At 36.4% G+C, this 27,053-nt stretch overlaps 1 protein-coding gene across 3 annotated transcripts in view; it reads left to right on the top strand.

The window, feature by feature from the left end:
• Positions 1-26,850, top strand: part of LOC140050148 (kelch-like protein 8) — a 40,951-nt gene extending 14,101 nt beyond the window's left edge. For 2 of the 3 annotated variants that reach the window (XM_072095206.1, XM_072095205.1), the window contains exons 3-11: positions 6,809-7,577; positions 12,237-12,432; positions 13,277-13,420; positions 21,150-21,261; positions 21,602-21,786; positions 22,703-22,846; positions 23,876-24,077; positions 24,287-24,389; positions 25,344-26,850. In XM_072095206.1, the coding sequence (XP_071951307.1) occupies positions 6,809-7,577; positions 12,237-12,432; positions 13,277-13,420; positions 21,150-21,261; positions 21,602-21,786; positions 22,703-22,846; positions 23,876-24,077; positions 24,287-24,389; positions 25,344-25,364 (1,876 nt within the window). In that variant the 3' untranslated portion in view covers positions 25,365-26,850. Of the gene's footprint in view, positions 1-2,787; positions 2,879-6,808; positions 7,578-12,236; positions 12,433-13,276; positions 13,421-21,149; positions 21,262-21,601; positions 21,787-22,702; positions 22,847-23,875; positions 24,078-24,286; positions 24,390-25,343 lie in introns of those variants that run through there. The other variant, XM_072095208.1, reaches the window with a different exon arrangement.
• Positions 26,851-27,053: the final 203 nt, after the last annotated feature.

Genomic DNA, 27,053 nt, shown 5'->3' on the forward strand with positions numbered 1-27,053 from the left:
GACTAGGTTTTAACAGTTAGCTGTTAACAGGTTATGTAGAATATTCATAGAAATTACATGTTGTTTTTACTGTCAATGATTTTTAGGAGAAAGGTAAGTTTATTACAGGATGCTTTTACTTTTTATTAGAATTATTTGATATACATAATTATACACTAAAAAGGACTGGATTAAATGGTTCTCTACCTCAGGCATTATAGAAAGAAAATAGATTTAGTATCCATTGCTTTTTTGGACTTAACTCTAGGACACTTGGTGGTTTGCTGTAGAGGCACTTATCAAAGTTACAGGATTTAGACCAATCTTCCACTGCGATTTTTTTCAGGTGTTTCTACTTCACAGTATATTACATATTTTTCATGTGAAAAATTTCAACTTCACAATATAGAAATAAATGAAACACTTGCCATGTTTTAAAAAGTATATGTTTGCTGCCCTCTACAATTACATACTTAATTTTAGTACGTTTGTCGCTCCCTGCAATCACGGAAGAAAAACTATTTTCAATATAGATTAAGAATTAAATTGTTTCCAGTTTAAATATTGTACTTTTAAAATTAATTAATTTTAAAATTTGACAAGTCTTTAAAAACATCTGTTTGCTGCCGTCAACTACTAAATACTTTTTTATCACTTTAATTTCCTTCAAAATGGTTAAATAATCATGAATTGTTATAAGTTACTATTGCATTGATTTAACAAAGTGTTAGTGGTAGTAACTCTTGTATAACAAATTTAACCATGTACTGTAGCTTTTATGTAGGATTTATCTTTGCACAATAACCTATATTTCCTTTAACAAATTACTTAAATATGATTCACTGCTTAAACCTTTATTCTAATATTCTAGAAAAGTGGAACGCAAAAAAAATCCATACTAATTGATATGCAATACCATGCCTTGTTGATGATGAAGAAATATTAATTTACGTTTTTAGATAATCATTAACATTACAAGAGCTTTCCTTAAATCTCATATTACTGTACTGAATATTCAGTTACCAGATACCTACATGTGTAGGAACGTTTGTCTATCTAGCAATTGGAATTGTAAATTCAATTTATTGTGACCTATGTACATCCTATATAAGTATTACTCATATTGTGTACAATACTCGATACTTAGTTGTTGTAGACTCAGTTGGTAAATTTTCCTGCCGAAGTAACAAATTTACATATTTCTTTCAATTGCTTGTCTGCAAGGAAGTTAAATTTCCAAGTGTTGATGTCTGTTCTTGCAACGTGGTTAGTACTGCGTTTTAGGATGTATTGCGTTTTACGATGTGTTGCTTTGTGTAATGAAGAACAGTTTTTCAATGCAGTTGTTTGTATATTTTATTGAAATGTAAGTACAGTGTTTGTTATAGTAATTATCTAACAATACAACTAATTCAATTAGTAGCTCAAGTATTTTTAGCAACATTATTGAAAGTTTAACTGATATTATTTAAAAAAACTGTGAATAAGAGTAAGTCAAGCCATTATATTTTATTTGTGAAAGTTGTACAACTATGTATAATATCAACACATCAAGCACAGAACATTAATTCTAAACTGATATACTGAAATTTAAGTAATTGATTTGAAACAATAAAAATGAGGAAATCTGTGAGAATGAGAAAAAGTCGGCCCAACCAAGATTAGCTTTTCTTAGTTTTTGTTATAGAGGTTTAAACCCCAATTATAGTTAAACAGTAGAATACCGTTTTAAAGAAATTTAATATCTGCTTACTGTAAATTTCTGTGAATTGGTGTTATAAAGCCAAAATTTATAGCACTCGTTTTAAAACCTTTTATTTTTCACCGTCTCAAACCAATTATGGTATGCATGAATTATTATTTAGCGTACATATTAATAACAATAAAACACATTAAAGTGTCGTGTTACTGCAACACATTAAATAGCATAAACCATGAAGCAACTTTTCACGCCGTACATAAACAACGCATTTTATTGTTTAGCAGATGTTGTTTTCTTTTTGTGATTTTTGTTTTTCCCCGAAGAATTATTATTGTTATTTAAGATTTATCTTGCGTATCAGATTCTGATCTTTCGTCGATATCAATTTTTCCATAATTGCCTTTGTGTTTGACGTTATGGTATTGGCAAGGATGATACGTAATGATTCGTATTTGATATTTTGATACGATAAGACTCAATGGTGTTACTTGCCTTATTTTTATTTAGCTATCTTCAGTAATCTTGAATAAGGCTCTGTTTGAGCTCAGATTTTAATCTTTTTTAGCTTCCACAGTACAGTACTGTCTAATAATACCATAATAACTGACCAAGTATATACTTGAAATATATTGTGCGCAGCTGATGGCCTAGAAAATAGTGTGAATTATTTTAAAGACTATAAAGTTACTTTAAAATTTCATTCGTAATATAATTTGATTAATGTCTTAATAAATTAAAACAAAAATATAACCAAGGCATAATATTGTCCTATGATATTAAACAACAGTATACTAGCCTACTCTCATTCAATTTGCTCCAACCAATGACAAACAATGACAAAGACACACCTCCTAATTTGCATATTAAGCCACACCTTCTTCAAGATGATTGACAGAACCATTAACAAATGTTCATTACTGGCATGTTGGAAATATCCCAAATGGAATGGGAATCTTCGTTTAATGACTTATGAAACGGCTGATCGGATTTCACGTACTTGTTCCAGTTGACTGATTCCGTTCAGTAGTTCAACATGAGTTTGTGTTGTTCTAGGTCATTTAATTTTTAGCTGTTCTATAGATGTCATTGTTGCATATTATCTTTTTTTAAACACTATTGCTGTTTGTTTATTTTTATTGCTGTTTAAAACTTACAAACTATTACAAGTTCTATGTCGAATATGAGAAGAGCAAGAAAGTGAGTACACAGTAGTTTAAACAAATTTTGATTACTTGCCAGATTGAGAGAGAAGGGTGACGCTAGAGGGTTGGGGGTTACCGCTTGGAGAACACATAGGTTTTAAGACTTTATTTATATAGGTTAATCCTGGGTTAATCAGTGTACCTGTTTTGTATTTGAATAGGAACCATTATAGTTTAGCAAACAATTAATTAGTCTTATTTAAAACTCTGTCTACACTATCAAACTTTATGTGACAAAAAAATGTGATGTGCCAATATATGAACATGATGTCATATCACTACCTATTTAGGTACAGTATATCACTACCATATTTGGGCATATCACTACCATATTTGGGCATATCACTACCATATTTAGGCATATTACACTTTTTTTCTTAAACTAGTTTGATAGTGTAGACAGAGCTTTAGAAGAAGTCATTAGACAGGATTTTAATCTGCCATGATGAATTTTTGACCAATTTAAGAATGATTTTTGATAATACAAATTATATGATTTAATCTTTAAAACTTTTTTTATTTTTTTCTTTTCCAACTAGTTAAGTTTGATTATATCGAACCCGTAAGAATTTGTTGTCTCCATATCAAATATTTTAATGTTTTATGTATACCATGTTCACCATAAGTGAATACACGATAGTTCAATACATTTTATTATGTAGTCAAAAGTTTTGATTATCTATTTTATAACATTGTGTAAGTTCTGATGGTACTCAATAGCCTTGACAGGGTAGACTACCTCACAGAGCATTGTTCTTTTAGACAAAATTACTGGTAAATGTTGATTATGTGACCAAAGAAAATGTTTAGTATTAACTTTATGACATTATTGGATCATTTTTGTCATTATTATAAAAACACAATTACCACCTCTGTTGAGAATTATTTTGTGCATTCTGTATTCCTGTATAGTTTTGTTTTCTTTTTATTGGGTTTTGGGGTACGGAAAGAGGCAAAGCTAGGCAGATGCAAAGCTTGCCCTGATTCTGAAACTACAAACTGTTGGAGCTTTAAACCTTTTCTTCTTTAGTGAAGTTTGACATGCTGTTGATTAATTTAAATCTCCACAACTTGGTAATTCCCAACATCATGTTTCAACCAAATAATCTACAGTAGTCTCAACAGTGCTTTCTTTTCCCAGACAAAGAAAAACATGCAATGTTTTTTTATGTTATAAATGTGATATCACTATTAAGCTGCACATGAGTTCATCTGAAGTTGACTTATTCAAACTGTAATAATTCTTTACAATGTGACTAATACACAAAGCAACAATACATTGCATTGTCTTGGTAGACAATGAGACACAAGCCCATTTATGAAGTACAAATTGCATCTTATATTGAGCTACCCTGGATGTTTATTGATTATACTCTATATTCAGGTTCTTTATTATTAAACATTTTTTTATCAAGAATCCCTCCTTTGGTACACCCCTATTCAGGAGACAAAAAGGGGACCCTCTTCCATGAAATAAATGAAGGGCAATATGTGTTTACCTACAGTATCTTTATTCAGGCACTTCTATCAAGGGGAAGTCCCGAAGGTTTCTCCTTAATATGAGTTCTTCTGTATAAAGCTCTGTCTACACTATAAAACTTTATGTGACAGAAAAATGTGATGTGCCCATATATGGACATAATGATGTTATAGCACTGCCATATTTAGGAACATCATCCTTTTTTTGTCCAACTAGTTTGATAGTGCAGACAGAGCTGTAGGAAAGATACCATACCATTTTTTCACATTTTTATTGAATTTGTCCAGGTTTATTATTAGCTCAGAAACAAGAGGTACATAATGATTGGTTAGAGCAACAGAGAAGATGATGGGAAATTATAAATTATTATATAACATTTTGTTTAATTTCAAGTCTACTTTAAATCAGATTTTTTTTTTAAATGCACAGTTTAATGTTGCACAGAAGTCAAGGTTACTCTAACTTCAATTCATCTCGTTAGTTATTAAACTCATCTCGTTTAGTTATTACACTCATCTCGTTTAGTTATTAAACTTATCTCAAAAGTAAAACAATATGTTTTATCGATCCAAAACTTAGTATATAAATTGTTGAACTTTCAGTTTGAAAAGTGTGATTTTTAAACATTCTATTATATTTTTGTATTTTTATTAAAGTTAAAATAAGTTTAAGACTAACCATATAATGTTTTTCTGTTATACTACAGTATCCGCAATCTAAAGACATCACATGAAAGTTGGAAAATGTACTTCCTTTCCAACCACAACTTCCATCCTTGTATAACTATGCATCATATCATAAAGCACTATTCTTAAAAACTGCACAAAACTGCATAATGGGTTGAACAAATTAAATTTTTTTTTTTACACCATATTTAATGAGGGTTGTCCATCCAGCAATTGCTGATCATTAAGGACCCTCAGAGGTTTACAATACAAGACAAACATATACACAAGATGCTCTACATAAACATTATTACAAGTCTTTTGGAGTGGAGTTGTAATTTTGTCCATAGAAAAAATCCTGTAATGCGACGGGACTTCAACCCAGGACCCTTGGCGTGGTAGCCAAGCATCATAACCACCAAGCCACAACTCTGCATTTACAGGTTAATTTCTATTTGACTAGATATCTTGTTTTCCAATTTGTTTTACTAGATATTTGTCCTTTTTTTCAAATTGGAATCAGCAATTAATAACCAATTCATATTATTACCTTGGACTATTTTCCCATGTAGTTTTTTGTTTGCTGCCAGTACAGTATATCTCATGTTAAACCATTTGGTGTCTTGCTCTCATTTCAATTAAACTCCAAATAAATCTTGATTAAAAACAAGTTGATAAAATTACAAAAGAATTGAGCCATATTTCAAAAGGATATTTATACCAGTACACCTGTTGGTCTACAGTCTTTTTAGGGACTGGGATTGATAATGGAAGTCACACAGGGGTCAATTTAGGAAGCGAATACATATAGTGGAATTGGTAACCCACAGAAGGGGAATAGTATACAATGCAGTAGGATAAGACAGATGCTTCCAAAAAAGATCATTTTAATTTCTCTATGGTTACGTGAATTTTAGGAAGGTGGATGAACAGTGAGCACATCAATGGCTCCTTCTTTTTCCTTACTTTCCTCAATTTTCTCCTATCTTTCCGTATTCATCTCCACCTTTCCCCCACTTTTACCTTCTTTTTCTACTTCTCTTTTCTTAAATAAATGTTCATCAATATTGTTCCTTCATGGTTTAGTTGTCTCCAGCTGCCTTTTACAATAATGACAACACAATCTTCACTCCTCCTCTTTCTCTCCTCTCTCTACCTCCTCCTTCTCTCTTCCTTCTCTTCTTTCTACCTTCCTCCTATCCATCTCTTTCTTCTCCTCTTCCCTCTCCTCTCCTTTTTCAAGTACTGTAACTGGAACACAACACAACATTTTAGCATGAGACAGCAGACAATGAAACTGGGTCATTTATTGATTATATCTTGTACTAGCAAGTGCTTCAGTTAGATGTCTGCGTTGCGACTCTTAGAATGTTCTTAATTGTTATTAAATCTGTTCTGTTCTACTTAAGTCTCTTTACATCCCTCTTAAAATTGCTATTATGTGATAACACAAACAACCAAATAGATTATTTATTTCTTATTTGGAAAGTTAATACCAATATTCAAATAGTATTGTTTTAAATAATTTTTTTAAATGTTATAATTCAATTAAAGATTCTTTTATTCTCATTTGTTAAAATGTTGTAATATTGTTTGCTGTTGATTTTTGCACACAAGATGATAATAAACAATATGAAAATATTGTATTCATACAAAAAGTTTTGAAATGAAATTTTGTGCATAAAAGATTATCATAAATAAATATGTTTAATGTATCAAAAGAAAAAATGTTAATAAAATTAATAATAACTGTAGCGTTTTTATGTTATTTCCTTTTTAGGCCATTTGATAGAAAGTCCACAGTAATTATTGAGATTTCGGGTACAACAAGTAGAAAGAGTAAAAACATGGAGGCTGATTCTATTTTACCAATTGTACAAAGACTACAGATTTCGCCGAGATTGACCACCACATTTGAGTGCCACACTCATTGGAAGGACTCATTCAGCATCTTACAAGACTTGTACTTAGATCGTAAACTTTGCGATATCACATTGATTGTTGGAAATAAACATATCCATTGTCATAGACTTGTTCTAGCTTGCTGCAGTCCGTATTTTAAAGCAATGTTGACCTCTGACATGGCGGAGAGTCGACAAGATGTAATTACGATTAAAGACTTAGATGAGGACGCTGTTGATATGCTGATAAACTTTATGTACACGGCAAAACTTGTTTTAACTATTGAAAACGTGCAGCAACTTTTATACGCTGCTAGCATCCTCCAATTGGAGGTCATTACAAAAGCGTGTTGCGATTTTATGCGAACACATCTGCATCCAAGTAATTGTCTCGGTGTTCGGAATTTCGCTGAACTTCATGGCCGATCAGAACTTGTGAAGTCCGCCGATAAGTTTACTCATGAATTCTTTTGTGACATTGTTCGACAGGAGGATTTTTTAAACATTAGTTTTGACCATTTTCTAGCTGTTATTGATTCGTCAGATTTGAACATTGAAAATGAAATGCAGGTTTATAAGGCTGTGATGAAGTGGGTAAAGCATGATCTACCCGGTAGAGAACGATGCCTACCAGAATTAATGTCTAAGGTAAGTTAATGTAGGTATGTACAGTACCTGGCGAAGAAAACTTTGTTAACTTTTAACTGTACAGTTTAAAGTAATATTCAACTTTTAAGTACTTATTCTACTACCGTACTTATTCAACTGCAGTACTTATTCTACTGCAGTACTTATTCAACTGCAGTACTTATTCAACTGCAGTACTTATTCTACTGCAGTACTTATTCAACTGCAGTACTTATTCTACTGCAGTACTTATTCAAATGCAGTACTTATTCAACTGCAGTACTTATTCAACTATGGTACTTATTCAACTGCAGTACAGTACTTATTCAACTGCAGCATTTATCCAACTTACTGCAGCACTTATTCAACTTACTGCAGTACTTATTCAACTTACTGCAGTTTTTATTCTATTACAGTACATATTCAATTGCAATATTTATTCTGGTAAAAACTGTATTTTACATTGTACTCTGTAGTAAATTGTATTAAGTAAGTACATACAGTACACATTGGTTCTCTTAATAATTTATCTGTTTTTTGATCGCTTATTTTAGACAAAGATTCACTTGTTTATGATATTGTATGGTAGGTTTTAATATTATTTATTAAACAGATTTATTTTCCTCAAGGGAAATAATTATTTACTGGTTTTCCTGGGAGCAACAACGGACCTATTTAGACAGGAGTCCTGGAAAAACCTGGAATCTAGAATTTCAGGAACTAGTCACATTGCCAGCAAATGTTTATTCTGCAATCTCACAAATGTTCTACCTTCTGGCGAGTTTTTAATGTGAATTATACAGACATGAGCTGAATTTACACAAGACTATTTGAAACTATAGCTGCTTTTTGTCCAATGTCTGATGTAGGTCGCCATACTCATTTATCAATGACACTCACACAGTCGTCTAATTTTGCGAAGTATACAATTAAGACAGCAAGTGTCAATTAAGGCATCGATTGTATCACTGAGGAATGTTTTAATGACCAATTTGGCACACTGCATAAGATATTTTCAAATTAAGACTGTGATATTTTAATTCATATCACGTCATTACCAATTTATTCAGACCTTTATTCCCATTGTTCAAATATCAAGTTTTTATGCAATAGAATCGAATAGAATAGAAGTATAGTGGTGGTAGCAGAGGGTAGGGTAAGACAACATACAGTACAGTACATGCGTACTTAAACTTGACTATCTAAAGCTCTGTCTACACTATCAATCTAAGTTTGACAAAAAAAGTGTGATGTGCCCAAATATGGTAGTGATCCTGTATGTCCAAATATGGTAGTGATGACATCATCATGTCAATATATGGGCACATCACATTTGATAGACAGAGCTGACTAAGGGAATTAGAAGATTATTAGTTTGAAAAATTAAGAGCATTTCCCAATTGCCAAATCTTACCAGATATCCGACAATCTACAATGGTCGTGTTCCATAATTGTGTTTATAAAAAATTTCCACTGGTCAAAGATTTAGAGTCAGACAATGACCAGTGTGTGCAGACTTTTAAGTGGTATGTGCTCCATTTGATTTCAATGAATTTTAATACATTAAGGGAGTTTACCTCTAGGCCTAAGTATATGCAGTAGTACTAACTTGCCTCCAGGTACAAATTCAGCCAGACCCAATGCATTGTATCATTGACCTGAAACTTACTGTAAGCACCTACTTTGAGTTGAACTTCTTGTTTAATCCTAAAGCATGTACACAAAATTAAAAACTAAAAATAATCCACAATGTAATCCCTTGTAAAAGTAAAGTAAGGTCTTTTTATCTTTTCTTATCTTTTAATTCTAAAATTAATTTTTGATCTTGACAATATATACTTTTCTCACAAATCTTAAAATGTACTAGGCTAATATTTAAAGTATTGTACAGGTATAAAAAAAGGTTCCTCTCAATATTTAGCATTTTTACATTCAGAAAGAGGCGAGAAAATTCTATGAGTTTATATACCCATCCAACATACAGTACAGTATTATTATTTAAACAAAATTATCTTTACAAGAAAAAAATGAATCAATTAAATTTGATATTATTCATTGTTTGTCATTATCAATATTTCTTTTATTAAATATGATATTAATAAAATGTTTTTCTTTGTCTGCTCAAGATGAAGGCCACAGACACTAATAATTATTGCCAAATGACCAAGTAATAATATTTAAAATTTATTAATATTAAATTTATGATAGCGCTTTAACTTATAAGAGTTGTTCGTGAACAATTAATATTAATTACTGGGTTTTTACTATAACCTTGGATATTTAATTTAAATTCTGCATTTCATGTTAAATGACTCAGAGAGCATAAAAGCATTTCCAATATTTCTAACCAATTTTGTAGGATTTTTCGATATTCTCTTTGTTGTTTGGTTGATTAATTTACCTTTTTAAGAGTGGATTGAGCCATCCAGGGTACAGTAGCATTATTTTCTTTTGAAGTATGTTTTTGTGTATTTATTTATTTATTGCATCATATTTCATATTATTGTTCATTGTTCATTTCATAACAAAAAACATAAAACATGGTACAGTATATAATATAATGTTAGTACAAAGTAGATCTGTTTCAGCTTTTTGGTTAAAAGATAAAGATTAATTATTAAATTATAAATTAATATTTTAACAATTAAATTAGATATGAATTAAAAATTGTGTACATCTGTGCTTTGTATTCTATACTACATGATTTTTTTCCCAAAAAAATAAATGAGTCCATTGAATGGTGAAATAGTAACGGTCAACTGTCCCAATACCGGACTCTCTGAAAACCTGGAAACTCTCCAAATACCAGACTTTTCTTGAAGTCCAAACAATCCCAATAGCACTGTTTGTACTTTTCCAGCTAAACACAAATTAATTTTAGTACTTTGGTGCTATAATTTAGTAAGTTCAATGCCAAGCACTGTATAATTAGATTGGCCTACATTCTATGTCAAATTTATACCACTTCTGTGCAACATGTATATGCCAGCACCTTGCTTTTATAGTATCTATTTGAACTTTCCAAGGTTACACAGTCAATACACACAATACTTTGATCACACCACCATCAATTCTGACAATGCTTTATTGATAAATGCTCTTAAAAAATGTACAAATCTTTTGATCACTTTTTCTGATAACACTATAAAATTGACAGATATTGTTGTGTGATACTTGTTCTGATATGATTTGACAGTAATAATATCATACCATACCGTAGCCATTTGGGGGCTGTTGGGGCACCATAGATGATTTAACAACTCTCCTCTATGTGGCCCTGTCCTCTTTGATGTTGTCTTTCCAGTTTTTCTTGTGCCTTCCTCTACTCCCACCTGAAGAATAATATTTGAACAAAATGTTGAGATTGAAAACAAAATGAATCAAAATGGATCTCGAACCTACTGTACAACCGTAACCGGTACTTACCGTGTAACTTGCAGCCTAGCCTCAAACCTGTATACCTGTACCTCCCGACCACCAAGCTTGTGCCCTATGATAAGGTCTGAATTTGGATAATTAAAGAATATTTATTATTTACCTACAGTATCTGTAATTTTCATACCAAATAAATAGTGAATTACTTTTTGTTTTGAGGTATGAATGACTGCGACAATGTTTGAGCAAACATTTGAATCTCAAGCTTTACCAAACAAATTTTTGTATTGAATTGGCATACACTGAAGTCTTAAGCACTGGCTAAAACTTCATTTTAAATCATTTTTAATGGAATGTTGTGAAGTACTGACTTGTTTCGAACCAGTGATCTCGCACTTACCAGGCAGGTGTCTTAGTCATTAGACCACAGATAATCTACGATTAACATACTGATTATTCTTTTGTCTTTAGAAAGACTAATTAACATGTTTTATTTCTTCTGTAACCTTCAGAACTCAAATACCCATAACTAACCATTTGCAATCATCACTCCACGAAAGAGAATGAGTGCTCTAAATGCGATATTACAATAATCCTAGTTACATATTCTGTAATTTCACAACCATATGGTCATATTTTCTTTTTAATCATCATTCAATATTCAATTAATATTAATTTATCGGCAACGATTATGTCTAGGTTCTTTCAACTTTGAGACCACTAAGAACAAAGGTTCTGATTGAAACTTGTCTCGTAGGCATTCGCGTTTTTCATGAAATTACGTTTCATGCATTTTTATAATGTTAACATCCGGATCTATACATAATGTAATTCATAAGATGTACACCTTTGGTCTATATCAGTGATCTATGAATATACACACAGTTACAATTTGCGATTTGAGCAGTTTCATTACGGTATTCAAAATGTAAAGCTTTGCATCCAATATGCGACACAGAAAAAATAATTTTTCCATTTAATTTGGCATAATTTATTATTACATGTTAATTGTTTCCCTCCTGCTGTAGAGGACATTTTGCTGAGAAATGATCAAGGGGTGATGTTTTTTGTTACTGTAGCCTACCCCTAATCAAGGAACATCCCTATTAAGGTGTCCCCTTAATAGGTGTTGTACTGTAACGGATACCACCCAAATTAAGCAAATGGCACAGTCAATTAAGTGGAAACAGGATGGTAATATTAGATGTATAATTATTTATGCGTCATGTTCTTTTTATTTTTAAAACAAACATCTTGATTTTCTTTGGATAAATCTAAACTTCTTTTACTTTTTTCTATAAACAGGTACGACTACCAATGATGAGTCCAGAGTTTCTGATGGAAGAGGTTGAAAATGAAGAATTATTCCGTCGCAATCATGAATGTCGGGACCTTGTCGACGAAGCCAAGAATTATTATTTAGCCCTTAATAAAGTAGTCTCAAAATTCTCACCAAAGTCAATAACAAGTGACCGAGTTAAACCAAGAAAAAGCTGCGCAGGTTAGTTTATAACTTGGTTATGGTATAAGCTTAACTTAGTTATAAAGGATGAAACCATTTTTATAAACCATCATATTCATTAAAATATTGTTTTCACTGAAATTATATTTAGATTTATGCCTTGCTCATGACACCCAACGTCCTCAAGGTGTAGGTCAAAGGTTGCTAATTACGCAAACTAATGACAGCGCTCTGTATGTGTTTCAAATCAAATACAATAATAACCCATAGGCTTATGATCTTCATAGCCAAAGAGGCCAGTGTGCCTTACTTGAATATTTGCATTACTGGACATATAAACAATTCCCTAATCACCAATTAAATTATGTAGCTTTGTGCTGTGTATAAGTATGGATATACACTTGAACCCCTACTAAGGTGACACATACGTTTGGAACCCAAGAAATTGTCCCCTTAATAGTGATGTCCCCTTAATAGAGGTTGGTCATAGTGTTGAAAGATTATATACTTTTATTTATTTCACAAGAATGTGTCCCTTAAAGCTTGGTTCGCAAGCGTTTTAACCAATGACAAGCGAAGTTATAGACAGTTAACAATCACAAGCGAATAAGAAATCGCTTGTGATTGGTCAATTCACTTGCGTTGCGTTACGTCCTTGTGTTGCGTCGCTAGTGGGAACCACGCTTCATAGGGATGTCCCAAAGGAGGTATCTGACTTTAGTCTTTGTTGATTGGTACAGTAGGCCTACAGTAACAAAATAATCTTCCCCACCATCTTTCCCCATCCAAAAAAAGGTAAATTAACTGAGATGATAATAAAGAGATAATTAATTTAGGCCTATATTCTTTTTATTTATTTTTTTTTGCCATGAATGTTTTGTAGGTGTTGTGTTTGTCGTCGGTGGACGAGGCGCTACGGGAGATCCTTTCCGAAGTATGGAATGCTACGACTACAGAAATGACACCTGGTTACAAGTCAAAGAAATGAATTGGAAGAGACGACATGTCGGCGTTACTTCTGTTAATGGTAAGAAATGATAAGTGTTACTTATAAAATACTAGTATTTCTTTTTGTTCTTAATTATTAAGAACAAAAAGAAATATTATTTTTCAAATTCTGTTTGTTTACAATAGTATAACCATAAATATCATTTTTATAAAATAAGTAAGCTTGTTTACTATTAGAGCAAGCTGCAATAGTTGTGTAGGTATAATTTTAATGTGCCGCCCTCTATGTTAAATTTTAAGTCTATTACGTGCCTGCTTACCTGGATAAACCCGACAATAGCCCTTTTCCACGAAGTGCGAAACAAATACGAAAAGAAGAATTCTACCCGAATTCACCTCATAAAGAATGGTACATTCCGCTCTAGCGCCCTCTCGTGGGACCACTCCCACGTGTTACCGTCATCATTTCTTTTCGTACTGTCACGAAGACAAGACGAAGTTTGAGCGTTGCAATACGTCACAAACGAGGGAGAAATACAACCTTATCTGAAGCTAGCCGAGGCTAAGTTGAACTATTGATATACTATTTATATCTATTAGTATACATTGATTATTGATACGTTGGAAACCGTTGCCCTGTTTGGTTAATCTAACAGGGCAAAAATACCGTTAGACTAGAGAACTAGTTGTTGGATACGTTGCAAATCGTTGCCTCGTCTACGCACGAGGCAAAAATTTTTTCACATACCGGGACTGTTCACCGGCTTTGTGTAGCATTTATTAGAATCAGTCAGGCGTATCCACTGTTGCATAGTACGTTAGATACTCTGTTAGGGTGTGTTTGTGTGCTTTGTTTAGGCGTTCTTCGTCATCATGCCAAAACAAGAGTGCATCCAGTGCAGGGGCCCACGAGCAACACTTAAGTGGGATCGCCACATGCGGTGCGTTAGCTGCCGTACGTGCAGCCAGTCAGATCCGTGCGAAGTTCGCGTACGCTGGACGCCTGCTAAATTCGCATCGCTTCCACGTCCCGCGGGACGTGTTATTGAACAGAAAGCAGTTGCTATCGCACCTCAGGAGGAAGGCGCAACTGCAATGGACGTTCCGGCTGAGAACGTACCACGCGAGGAGGTGCCTGTTGTTCTCGCAGCTCCCGCGCATGAGCCAGAGGCGGGTTCCGCGCCTGTTCCCGCTGCGGATACTGAGCTATCTCCAGCGGTTATTCAAGCCACCGCGGCAGCGGTGAGGGCTGCTCCACGGGACGAGCCCGCGGTGTTCCCTCAACCACGCCCTCCATATATTCCATATATTCCGGTGCCTCCACCTCAGACGCCACTGTCGTATTCTGAGGGACCCTCAATGGAGGAGGGATACACGAGCGACCGTACTATGCTCACGATCTCCGATGAGGAGAGAGCCGCGCAGTTGCGGAGGCCCGGCGAGGAGGGGCTACAGGCGCTGGTTAATAAGATTCTTCCGGCGGTATTGGAATATCTAGGCATCGAATACGCTTTTCGCGAACCGAAGCCAACCCCATCTACAAAGCGTTTCTCGACGTTTGGGGTACGTACGCCTCTCCGTAAGGTTACAACGTGCCCAGTCGTTCCTCTCGACCCGGAGCTGGTCGACCGCGTGGACGCTATTGCGCGCGAGACCAGTACGCGTAGACCGGCGCCGAACATTCTTTCATGCGCTTTTCCGGTACCTAGAGCTCAATTTGATAGGTACATTGCTGCGCCAGGCGTGCCTGATGCCGCCAAGGACCGGGTTCGGGAGGACCAAGGATTAGAAGCGGGAAAGACTACTTACCTTGCTCCGACGGCCGCGAAGACAGAAGATACGCTCCTCACGATCGATAGAGCGGCCCGCGAGACACTTCGAGTAACATCCGTCTCCGGCTACTTGCTGTCGTTTTTGGCCGATCCGGACCACCCGCGGGAGTTCGATACAGAGGTCATTGCGCTGCTGCAACAGATCACGGGGCTAATTGCCGACCAGCAGGCGTTTGTATCTTTAACTTCTGCCGCCGCGCGTCGTGTCAACGTACTACAAAGTACTGATATCGCGCCAGCGCATTATCGCAGGTTCACGGCTTCTGAGTCCCTCGGGGCTAAGGACTTGTTTTTTGGTAGTTTCGCCCAAAAGGAGGACAAATGGGCGCGCGAGAGGGAGGCCCGTCGGGAAACGCGCGCTCGTTTCCCACAGAAGCGTCGGGCTAGCCGCGGCCGCTCGGGCCCGTCCAGGCCACCTCCCCCTCTCCCAGCTCCGGTACCGCCGCAGTCGCGACCGCAGCCGTCGAATGTCCCACCGGCGCGGCCTGACACGCAGGCTTCTACATCTCGCGCGCGCACCCCATACGGCAACAACAGCTACCGATATGGCCGGACTGCACGAGGCAGGGCCGGACGGTCTGACGCTACCCAAAAGAGTGGTAGGCGTCCGGGTGCGTTTGCGCGCCGCCGGTGACGCGTTCGATGCGCCCGTCCCCCCGAGCGACGGGCAGGTGGGGGGTCGCCTAAGACGGTTCGCCCGAGTGTGGGAGACCCTGTCGGAGGACAGGTGGGTTCTCTCCACAATCAAGAACGGCTATTCCATCGAATTCACGAGCCCCCCGGTGAGCGGGGGCGCTCGGTCGACGAGGATTCCTCCAGAGCCACACATGAGACGTGCGCTCCTGGACGGCCTCTCCACCCTGCTCCAAAAAGGAGCAGTGGAGGAAATCGACGCTCGATGTACCGTCTCCGGGCACGAGTCCACCGTCTTCTTAACAGAAAAAAAGACAGGCGACTGGCGACCCATCCTAAATTTAAGGAGTCTAAACAAGCGGTTCATTCATCCCCAGAGGTTTCGGATGGAGACAATCTCATCCATCCTACTGGGTTTAAAACATGGAGACTGGGCAGCCTCGATAGACCTGAAAGATGCTTACTTTCACGTTCCTATCGCAGAGGCAGATCAACGTTGGCTACGTTTCAGAATCCTCGACCGTCTGTACCAATTCGTCGCCCTGCCGTTCGGCCTATCGACGGCTCCGCGCGTGTTTACACGCATAGTCAGAACGCTGGCGTCGTTCTTCCACAAACATGGCATAAGAGTGTTCATGTACCTCGACGATTGGTTGGTCGTGGCCCAGTCCAAGGACAGACTGATGAGCAGTCTACAATATGTCCTTCTGGTAACGGAACAGGCAGGTTTCATTGTCAATCGGGAGAAGTCGTGCCTGGTGCCGACACAATCCCCGTTGTACCTCGGAGCACAGATAAATCTCGTTACGGGCTTGGCATCTCCATCCCAACAACGCATCGCGTCTGCAATGAGTGCAGTACGCAATCTAATATCTGCTCATGCTCCGACGGCTTACGAATGGCTCAGAGCACTGGGTTGTCTGGCCAGCTTCGTTGCCTTAGTTCCGTATTGCCGGCTGCGTATGAGACCTTTACAGCTGCATCTGCTGGCTCATTACCGACCGCACTTAGACTCCCTACACAAAGTGGTCCTGTCGAATACATTCATTCAGACGCATCTCGAATGGTGGCTGGTGGAAGGCAGGTTGACTGTGGGAATGCCAATTCAAAAATCTCTGCCGGACGTCCGTATAGAGACGGACGCTTCCGAGACAGGCTGGGGCGGTTGCTCCAAGGCACTTCGCGCCTCCGGCCTTTGGACGGCCGAGGAGGCGCGATCCCACATCAACCTCCTAGAACTCTGGGCAGTCGAAAGGACCTTGAAGGCCCTTCGACATCACGTGGCCGGTCGTCACGTCCTTATCCATTCCGACAACTCAACAGTGGTAGCATATATAAATCGTCAAGGAGGCACGAAGTCCCCGACGTTATGCTACCACCTGTGGACACTGATGTTGTGGTGCATAGACAACAACATCATGCTCTCGGCTGCCCACATTGCGGGCAGCCTCAATGTTGTTGCGGACGCTCTGTCCCGACAAACACTATGTCCTACGGAATGGCGCCTTCTACCCAGCATCGCCGCACTGATATTCGACCACTTCGGGCGGCCTCACATAGATCTGTTTGCGACGTCAGACAACACGCAGCTCCCGACCTTTTGCACACGGTTCCGGGATGCACGTGCGTGGGCGGTGGATGCCCTGTCCATACATTGGGACGGACTATGGGCGTATGCATTCCCACCAATATCACTGATTCCAAATGTTCTGACGCGCATTCAGCGCCATCCTTGCCGGGTCCTCCTGATCGCCCCGGGTTGAGCTCGACAAGCGTGGTATCCACTGCTTCTCGACCTGCTCTACGATCATCCCCTGCGTCTTCCAGATCGCGAGGATCTGCTGACGCAGGGCCGAGCTCAGTTCCCATTGCGGAACTTACAATCCCTGCGCCTGACTGTATGGCCATTGTCAGGGATCAGCTCCGAGACTCAGGCATTCCAGATGGCCCTGCCGCCCTCGCGGCGAAATCTCGTCGGGAATCTACTCTTACCGTCTACAATAGCCGACTAAAACATTTCTTTACATGGTGCAGGCGACAACAGGTAGAGCCGGGGTCGATCACCCTCGGACAAGTTTGCGCCTTCCTGCATTACCTGTTCGAGTCAGGTCTTCAGGTCCGCACCATTTCGGGCTATAGATCCGCCATTGGCGCGATCACGCCAACACTTAAAGACGGTTCCTCTATATCGGCATCTCCCGTTATCACTCAACTGATACGGGGAATGTTCAGAGAACGACCTCCAGTCAAGGTCTTGATTCCTCGATGGGATGTTAACGTCGTCCTAGCCGCACTTACTCGCCCGCCATTTGAGCCTATGAGTAAGGCTACTCTGTATAATGTCTCGCTGAAAACGGCGTTCTTGCTCGCTTTAGCATCATGCAAACGCCGAGGCGAGTTGCACGCTCTCTCCTTGGAACCAGGTCATGTTAGGTTTGAGCGGGCCGGCGTGAGGCTAGTGTTTAGGAAAGATTTCCTTGCCAAGACACAGACGTTAAAATTTTCGCCGCCTGCTGTGTTCGTTCCCACCATCACATCTTTTTCATCGGCAGACGGAGATAAGCTTTGGTGCCCAGTCAGGGCTCTTAAGTGGTATATCCACCGCACTAAGACGATTAGAGACGGAGTGTCTCACCTCTTCGTCGCTTCTGTTCCTCCATACCGCGCGGCCGCTAAGGCAACAATAGCGAGATGGGTCGTTGCAACTATTCAAGACGCGTACACTTCTTCAGACACACCGCCACCGGCACATATGCACCAAGTGCGCGCGGTTTCCACTTCGTGGGCGTTGTTCTCGGGCGTCCCTGTAGCTGACATCATGGAAGCGGCGTGGTGGCGAACACAGTCGACATTCACCTCACACTACCTGTCGGACATCTCCGCTAACGTGGCACCAGTGGCAACGGCGATACTAAAGCCTCGACTATAGGTATGTATAAGTCAATTTTCTAACTTGTCACCCGCCGCCGACTAGATTCCTAGTCCGGTGCTACACTGGCTATTGTCGGGTTTATCCAGGTAAGCAGGCACGTAATAGACTACACAAACCAGAAATGGTGTTGGTAGTCTATAAGTGCTGCTTACCTGGATAAACACCCGCCCGCCGTCCCCTCAGACAAGAGGTCTTGAGAAATGATGACGGTAACACGTGGGAGTGGTCCCACGAGAGGGCGCTAGAGCGGAATGTACCATTCTTTATGAGGTGAATTCGGGTAGAATTCTTCTTTTCGTATTTGTTTCGCACTTCGTGGAAAAGGGCTATTGTCGGGTTTATCCAGGTAAGCAGCACTTATAGACTACCAACACCATTTCTGGTTTGTGTAATCTATATATAAATTTACGTAAGGGCAAAATTCGGTAAATCTCGCCTTACTTCTAGAATTTTTACTCGATAGTATATAAAGTTGGTTCGTACTTTCGGTACTGATTTTAACCACCTGATGTAACCCTGTTTACTAATTAAATTGAGTTAAATAATTAGTTATTGACGATTAAAACGAATTTAGGTTCAACGATTTGCCCCAAATAGGGGTGTTTTCCGACCGTGGTATACACTGTTTAATGCATGTCCATCGTGAAAAATACCCGCATACAATAATACGAGGATGCTTCGCATTTTCCTATCTCCTCCTACGATAACTGTTTTTAATGGCTGAAAACCGGTTGAACAGCTCGAGTACAGCATCATAATGTTGAAGACAGGCCGATTTTCTTTAAAAAAATACTATTTTGATACATTTAATATACGTTTATACAAATGTATTGATTTGCAATGAATGGAACATTCAAAATTATTTGGTTTAACCATACTTGCATACCTCAAATGGTTTAACACAAGTAGGTAAATTTATAGACCCTTGGAGAATAAACAGAAATAGTATTGTAATGCTATACAATACTGCAAATAGGTATTAACCACTTTTGATCGCCATTTGAATCAAAATTGTGTTGGTACTGTTAAATATAATATAAACAAATATACTAATAAACTTTATCACTGTGAGTGTGGGTAGCCCCTACTTTTAGATTAAACACATAATAATATAATACTTTATTACTGTCAGTTGTTTCTCAACGTTTGTATTAATTAATAATTACAAAAATATAAACGTATTAGTGGTCTTTAAATGTACTTTACTATTTCAATCGACCATGAGACAGTGACAGTTTTAATAAAGTATTAAATCGGAAATGTTTTACTCTATTTAGTGGTATATTATTTATAGGCCTATAAAAAAATATTTCGTTACTGAGAGTGGATAATAAAGAAATATATTAAAGAACCATTTAATATAAAGAATATATTAAAAAATTGTTCCTCTTTGTACCTATCCTCATCCCCAACGCTCAACTCTAATGTTAGATACAAAACCCTAAACTCTAATAGATACAAAATTGGGTTTGTTTAAATGAGTCCAAATAACAAATTTGGACTCATTTGTGACAAGTTTCTAGGTGCTAATTTTGGTTGACTACATAAATCATTGTGTCTATTTATTTGTTTCTGTAAAAGACAATGTTTTATAGTCCTGCCGTACGTACATTTGAAATCGCCAGTTTTTTTACGCTGAAATTACTATGTATTCGAGAACCATCTGTGGGCACGAACTAGATGGTACGCGAGCGAAGCGAGCGTACCATCTAGTATTTATAATTTACAGTAATTAACTTTGATGTTGTAAATAGATAACTAAAGTCATTTAGTGGATTATAAAATAGTTCTGTGTTTTTTGTTTAAATCTCTCGAATGATGGTTTTGTATATATTTTTATAATCCATTTATTTGGTTCATCAAATTGAAATTATTCATCAACAAATCATTCTTATAATAGATAATTAGCAGATTCAAATTGTTAATCTGCTTCCCGTAGCTTAATGATATTGCAGGTGAATGCAATTAAAATGTAATTTCTGTATTCAGTTCATTTTAATGACAATCAATTTCAAATTCCTGAAAATGAAAAATATGATATAGTAAAAAAAATAGTTTTAACATTGTTATAATGTTATTGTTAAGAATTATTTTGGCTTTCTTAAAAAAAGGATGTTTTCTTAATATAAATGACAATATGATTTTATATGATTTATTTTATTAACCATCTTTAGAGTGGATAACCTGTGTAGTTGTTTCATGAACTGATATTAATTAATAAATTTATTGATTCAAATTCATATTCTGCAACAATATATAAATTTAATAAATCAATAAAAAACAAAAAAACAATGTACACGATATACAAGACGAGATATATTGGCCTACACAACATTTTTTTTTTTATTTGTATTCACTGTTTTTATTCGATAGGTAATATCAAAGTATTATAATGATGATTTTTTTTTTAGGTAAAGTGTATGCTGTCGGGGGTCATGATGGCCGAGAGCATCTTAATTCAATGGAAGTGTTTGATCCCAAAAGGAATACATGGGTACTTGTTGCACCAATGAATAATAAAAGGTAGGTTATCATAATATTTACATAACAGTAGAACCAATATTAAGAGGATACAAATAGTGATGTCCCTCTGAATAGGAATGGCAATGTTAAAACATTATATTTTCCTCAATTGTTTAATAGCAGAGCATCCCCTTAATAGAGGTGTCCTAATAGAGGAGCTCCACTGTATCAGTATTATTGTTATTACAATCATTGTCATCTTTATTAAAATAAGGTCACCCACCAGGTCAGTTTATCTTTTAAAATTAAGAATAACGAGGGACAATCATCACTTTGGTCACTGTCATGTTTGACCTTAGCAAATACCAGGATGTGACCTTATTTCTTTTCCTCTCTTTAGACGAGGTTTAGCCGTGGCTAGTCTTGGAGGCCCACTCTACGCTATAGGAGGTCTTGATGACGAGGTCTGTTTCTCTGAAGTGGAGAGGTATGATATTAATACCAATACCTGGGAGAAGGCTGCGTCAATGAACACACCCAGGGGTGGTGTCGGTGTTTGTACATTTAATGGCTATATCTATGCAAGTAAGTTTATCTTATGCATATTAGACACCTGTATTTTAAGAATATTATACAAGGTGCACCTGTATTTTATGCATATTAAACTCAAGTGTATTTTATGCAAATATATACCTGTATTTCATGCATATTAAACATCTGTACTTCTTCTTCTTCTTCTTCGTATTAGGAGCCAACTTCATATGTGAAGACTCTGCTCCTCCAACTCTGTTTTGCTAGCTCTACTGTATTTGGTTGTGTATTATTGTTCTATTTAGTTATTCTTTTACAGAGAGAAACTGACTGCCTTATTTATTTATAATTATTATTATTAATTATCATTATTATTATTATTATTATTATTATTATTATTTTTTTTTAATTTTTATTTATTTATTTATTTTTTTTTTTTTCATTTTTTTTTTCTCCCTTACTTCTCTATTCACTTTTCTCTCTCTCTTTTCTTCCCTTTCCCTTATCTCTTTTTTTAAGTTTTACTTATATAAATATATATACATGTTTAGTATGAATATATATAATTATTTGATCTATCCTATCTATTATATAATTGTATTGTATTCAGACACCTTGTAAAGAGTAAAAAAAAAGAGTAAACTGTACCCAACATTAAACACTATGGAAGTCTACCGTCCGTGCCAACCGCTATCACTTTCCTGGGCCGCTACCTAGAGGCAGAATATTAAGCAGATTAAACAAAATTGTATTTTATGCAAATTATAAACCTGTATTTTATGCATATTAAACACCTGTATTTTATGCATATTAAACACAATTATATTTTATGCAAATTATACACCTGTATTTTATGCAAATTATACACCTGTATTTTATGCATATTATACACCTGTATTTTATGCATATTTAAAACTAACTTACAATAATCAACAAAAACTTATGCATGTATGTTCGTGTTTGATTTCAGTTGGTGGTAACGATGGCCAGGCTACTTTAAATACATGTGAACGATACAACCCACACCTAAATAAGTGGACAGAGATTGCCCCAATGCATACAAGACGAGCTGGTGGTGGCCTTACTGTACTCAACAGAAGTTTATTTGCCATAGGTAAATCAAAACTCACAATCATCACCATTTGTTAAGACCTGGTTATCAACACTGAAATAGTATATGATTGCTTTACTATGGTAACTGAACTTTTGATACTGGAATTTAGCAAACATAGATTTTTACTGATGTTTGGATTATCATTTATTATGATTTAAATGTCTGCAACATATGATCCAAAAAATATCAGATGAGCTGTTGAGTGTTTCTACCTCACAATCTTAAAACAAGGCAATCTAGGACACTGAGCTCGCCTTGCCATGATAGGAACATATAACAGTCCTTTGATCTTATGTCTGGCTGCGACAAATACCAACAGTACTGTACTATGTACATATTCTCTGTGGCGTGTGGTGTCTGTTAATGTGTGTGGAACTGATCATGTTGCAGCCACAGATAAATCCTTTGATCTCCAGAGCTCAGTGTCCTAGATTGCCTTGTTTTAAGATTGTGAGGTAGAAACACTCAACAGCACATCTGATAATTATGGGATCATATGATAAATATTTAGTTGCAGACACTTAAATCATAATAATTTATAATCCACAAAATCTATGTTTACTAAATCCCAGTATCAAAAGTTAGGCTTCAGTTACCATAGCAACCCTTGAGCATTTTGTTTCCAGGAAGTTACCTAGCAACAGGCAGCTGCGTTTTATTATCTTCGGTTTGTTAAATATTGATTTTATTTCAAGCCAGCAGACCACAATTGAATATAACATGAATTAGTGTACACTATATTATGATCATATAATTTCTTTTTATTTAAATATGATATGCTTTGCTTATGCTTATTATGAACATTAAATTATTAATGTCTAAAGCTCCGTTTACACTATCAAACTTTATGTTGCAAAAAATATGTTATAAGTTCATATCTTGGCAAAGCGAGCTCAGTGTCCTGTTGTTAGATTGGCTTGGTATGAGTAACATCTACTAATATGCAGAACCTGTTATTGTAACTGAAAACTTTATTAAATTTTTATATATATATATTTAAATATTTCTGAAATGTTTTTATTTTGACAGGAGGATTTGATGACAGTTCGCCATTAAATACTGTTGAAAGATATGATGTTCTTAATGATAAGTGGAAGTTTGTTAAACCAATGAATGTATGTCGCGGCGGAGTTGGGGTCACTACTATGTGTGGCAAGATATTCGCTGTCGGAGGTCACAATGGGTCAGCTTATTTGAACTCTGTCGAGTGCTATGATCCAGAAACAGACAGGTATACTATGATTTTTAACATTTTTATACGAAATATGTTTTTGTGTAATGTTCATATTTAACATTGTAAAGTTAATTAATCGGTTTAACCGCATAATATGCGACAGAGTATACTGTAAATGTAGTGTATTCACAATACAGTGTCTAATCTAAAATAATACACTAATATTATTTACAAGTATTAACAAAATCTATTTTATTTCTTTTCAGTTGGACAATGTTGCATAATATTGCGATCTGTCGAGCAGGTGCTGGAGTGATTACGTGTGCGTGCAATGTTCAAATGTTAAAAGATGCTACTAAAACTAGTGGCGTAAGTATTATGTCTTTTGCATCTATTAGAGGGACAATTTCCTGTGAAAAGATTATGGGAAAATAATGATTTAACATTATAGCCAACCCCTTCCTCATGTAACACCCCTATTAAGGGGAAACTTTACTGTGAAAAGATTGAGGGAAAATAATGATTTAACATTGTAGCCGACCCCTTCCTCATGTAACACCCCTATTAAAGGGACACTTTCCTGTGAAATGATTATGGGGAAATAATGATTTAACATTATAGCCGACCCCTTCCTCATGTAACACCCCTATTAAGGGGAAACTTTCCTGTGAAATGATTATGGGGAAATAATGATTTAACATTATAGCCAACCCCTTCCTCATGGAACACCCCTATTAAAGGGACACTTTCCTGTGAAATGATTATGGGGAAATAATGATTTAACATTATAGCCAACCCCTTCCTCATGGAACACCCCTATTAAGGGGAAACTTTCCTGTGAAATGATTATGGGGAAATAATGATTTAACATTATAGCCAACCCCTTCCTCATGGAACACCCCTATTAAGGGGAAACTTTCCTGTGAAATGATTGAGGAGAAATAATGTTTTAACATTATAGCCGACCCCTATTAAGGGGAAACTTACCTGTGAAATGATTGAGGAGAAATAATGTTTTAATACTATGACCCAAGAAGCAATATATGTTTTAACACTGTGGCCTATTCAGTGGATACCTCTATTAAGGGGCCACATTGTTGCATCCTGGAAATACCCTCTTAATTAGGTCCTCCTGTATGCAAATTAAAGCTATTAACGCATCATTTTCTTCAATGTTTCATTAGTATTTATGTATCTACCAATATTGCCCACACAAATCCTTGCTGAATAGAACATTTATTCTTGTAAACTTACTACTACCTGGATGAATGACAATATCCGTACCCGTATTATTGAATTATATTTTTTATTTTTTTTCCATAGGATATTGAAAGGTACCTTTAGTGTAACTGAACTACCAACAAACCTTCAAGCCATGGTGCCTCAGTGATGCAACCAAATCAGAGACTGTTTTTGTTTCGTTGGATCTGATGAAAATATTTCTGAGAGAGAAGTCACGATTTTCCTTGTAAACAAAGAGTCTTACTACACATTGCATTCTACTAACCTAACAATGATACCAGTGGTCAGTGGTATCTTATGGTACTGGTATTGAAATTATACCATATACTACCAACACCAACATTGTGGTGTATACTTAAGATCCCAGACTACCAGGATCCACTTAAGTCAATATATATTGAATTCATTCAATTTGGTGGTATTCAACTCAACTTTAAAGATATATTGTCTCCTTAAAAAAATAAATTGTTTTTAATTTAAATTTGATCGAAAAAAATATATATATTTATCTGAAAAAACTCTAATTTAAAGCAAAAAATAGTCGAATTGCCTGGAAGTCAATGGGTTTTTGGTTGAATTTAACAGTTTATTTTTTTCTTTTTATAAGTGAAGACATTTTTTTTTCTTTCTACAGAAGTGATTAACTTTATATTATGAAAACTGCGAAATGGCCTAATAAAAAAAAAATTTTTTTTTATCAATCTTCATTTTTCATGTTTTTGGGGACAATACATCTTTAAAAGAAAAGAAGTGTTTTCCTTAATGGTGAATATGACCACTGGCCATCACTAAGATTTTTTGGTGCAAAATGTGTGACCAAGTTTTGACTCGCCTTTCCAAAAGTGGCTTTTTAAAATTTGAATATATTTTATATAAAACTTGCGTACAGTGACCGATTGTTCTGTATAACGCCAAGTCACTGTCTACTTAGTAGCTATGTATTTACAGTGTCCCATGCTGCATAGTCATTTAGTGAAAATAACTGTTACATAATACATTTTGTTTTTCAAAAAACACTCGTAACACTACGTAATTGAAATTTTTGTCATAAAAAAAGAAATAAATGTTCCCTTTATTTTTGAAAAAATATTTGACAAATTATGTAATTTGAATTGTTTTTTTGGTATAATCTTTGCAATAATTAATTATTACCGCCCTTCTATGTCATTCCAAAGGTTGCCAGGTTAGGTTCATATTCCGTCAATTTTTTACAAATTTTACAAATAACAGTTTATTATATTTTCTGTAGATATGGGTTCTGCTTTAAATGTTGAGTTTTATTGTTGGTTTTTTTATGACTTTTAAACATTGTTTGATGTTTTTGGCATTCATGTTTTTGATTTTTAAATTACTGAATGAATAATATATGTATAATATTCTATTAGTGTAGACCTTTCTTTTTCCTGTGGCAATATTTGGTTTTAACTTTGTTTTAAGTAACTGCCTTTAATTAATTTGGCAGTGTTTATTGGAAACGAACAAATGTTAGTGGCTTTTATAATGATATATTATAAATAAAAGAAACACTGATAGGAGTGTCCCCTGATAGGAGTATCCCCTGATAGGAGTGTCCCCTGATAGGAGTGTCCCCTGATAGGAGTGTCCCCTGATAGGAGTGTCCCCTGATAGGAGTGTCCACTGATAGGAGTGTCCCCTGATAGGAGTGTCCCCTGATAGGAGTGTCCCCTGATAGGAGTGTCCACTGATAGGAGTGTCCCCTGATAGGAGTGTCCACTGATAGGAGTGTCCACTGATAAGAGTATCCCCTGATAAGAGTATCCCCTGATAAGA

This window comes from Antedon mediterranea, chromosome 5 (assembly GCF_964355755.1).
Source record: "Antedon mediterranea chromosome 5, ecAntMedi1.1, whole genome shotgun sequence".
In the NCBI taxonomy this organism is placed as follows: domain Eukaryota; kingdom Metazoa; phylum Echinodermata; class Crinoidea; order Comatulida; family Antedonidae; genus Antedon; species Antedon mediterranea.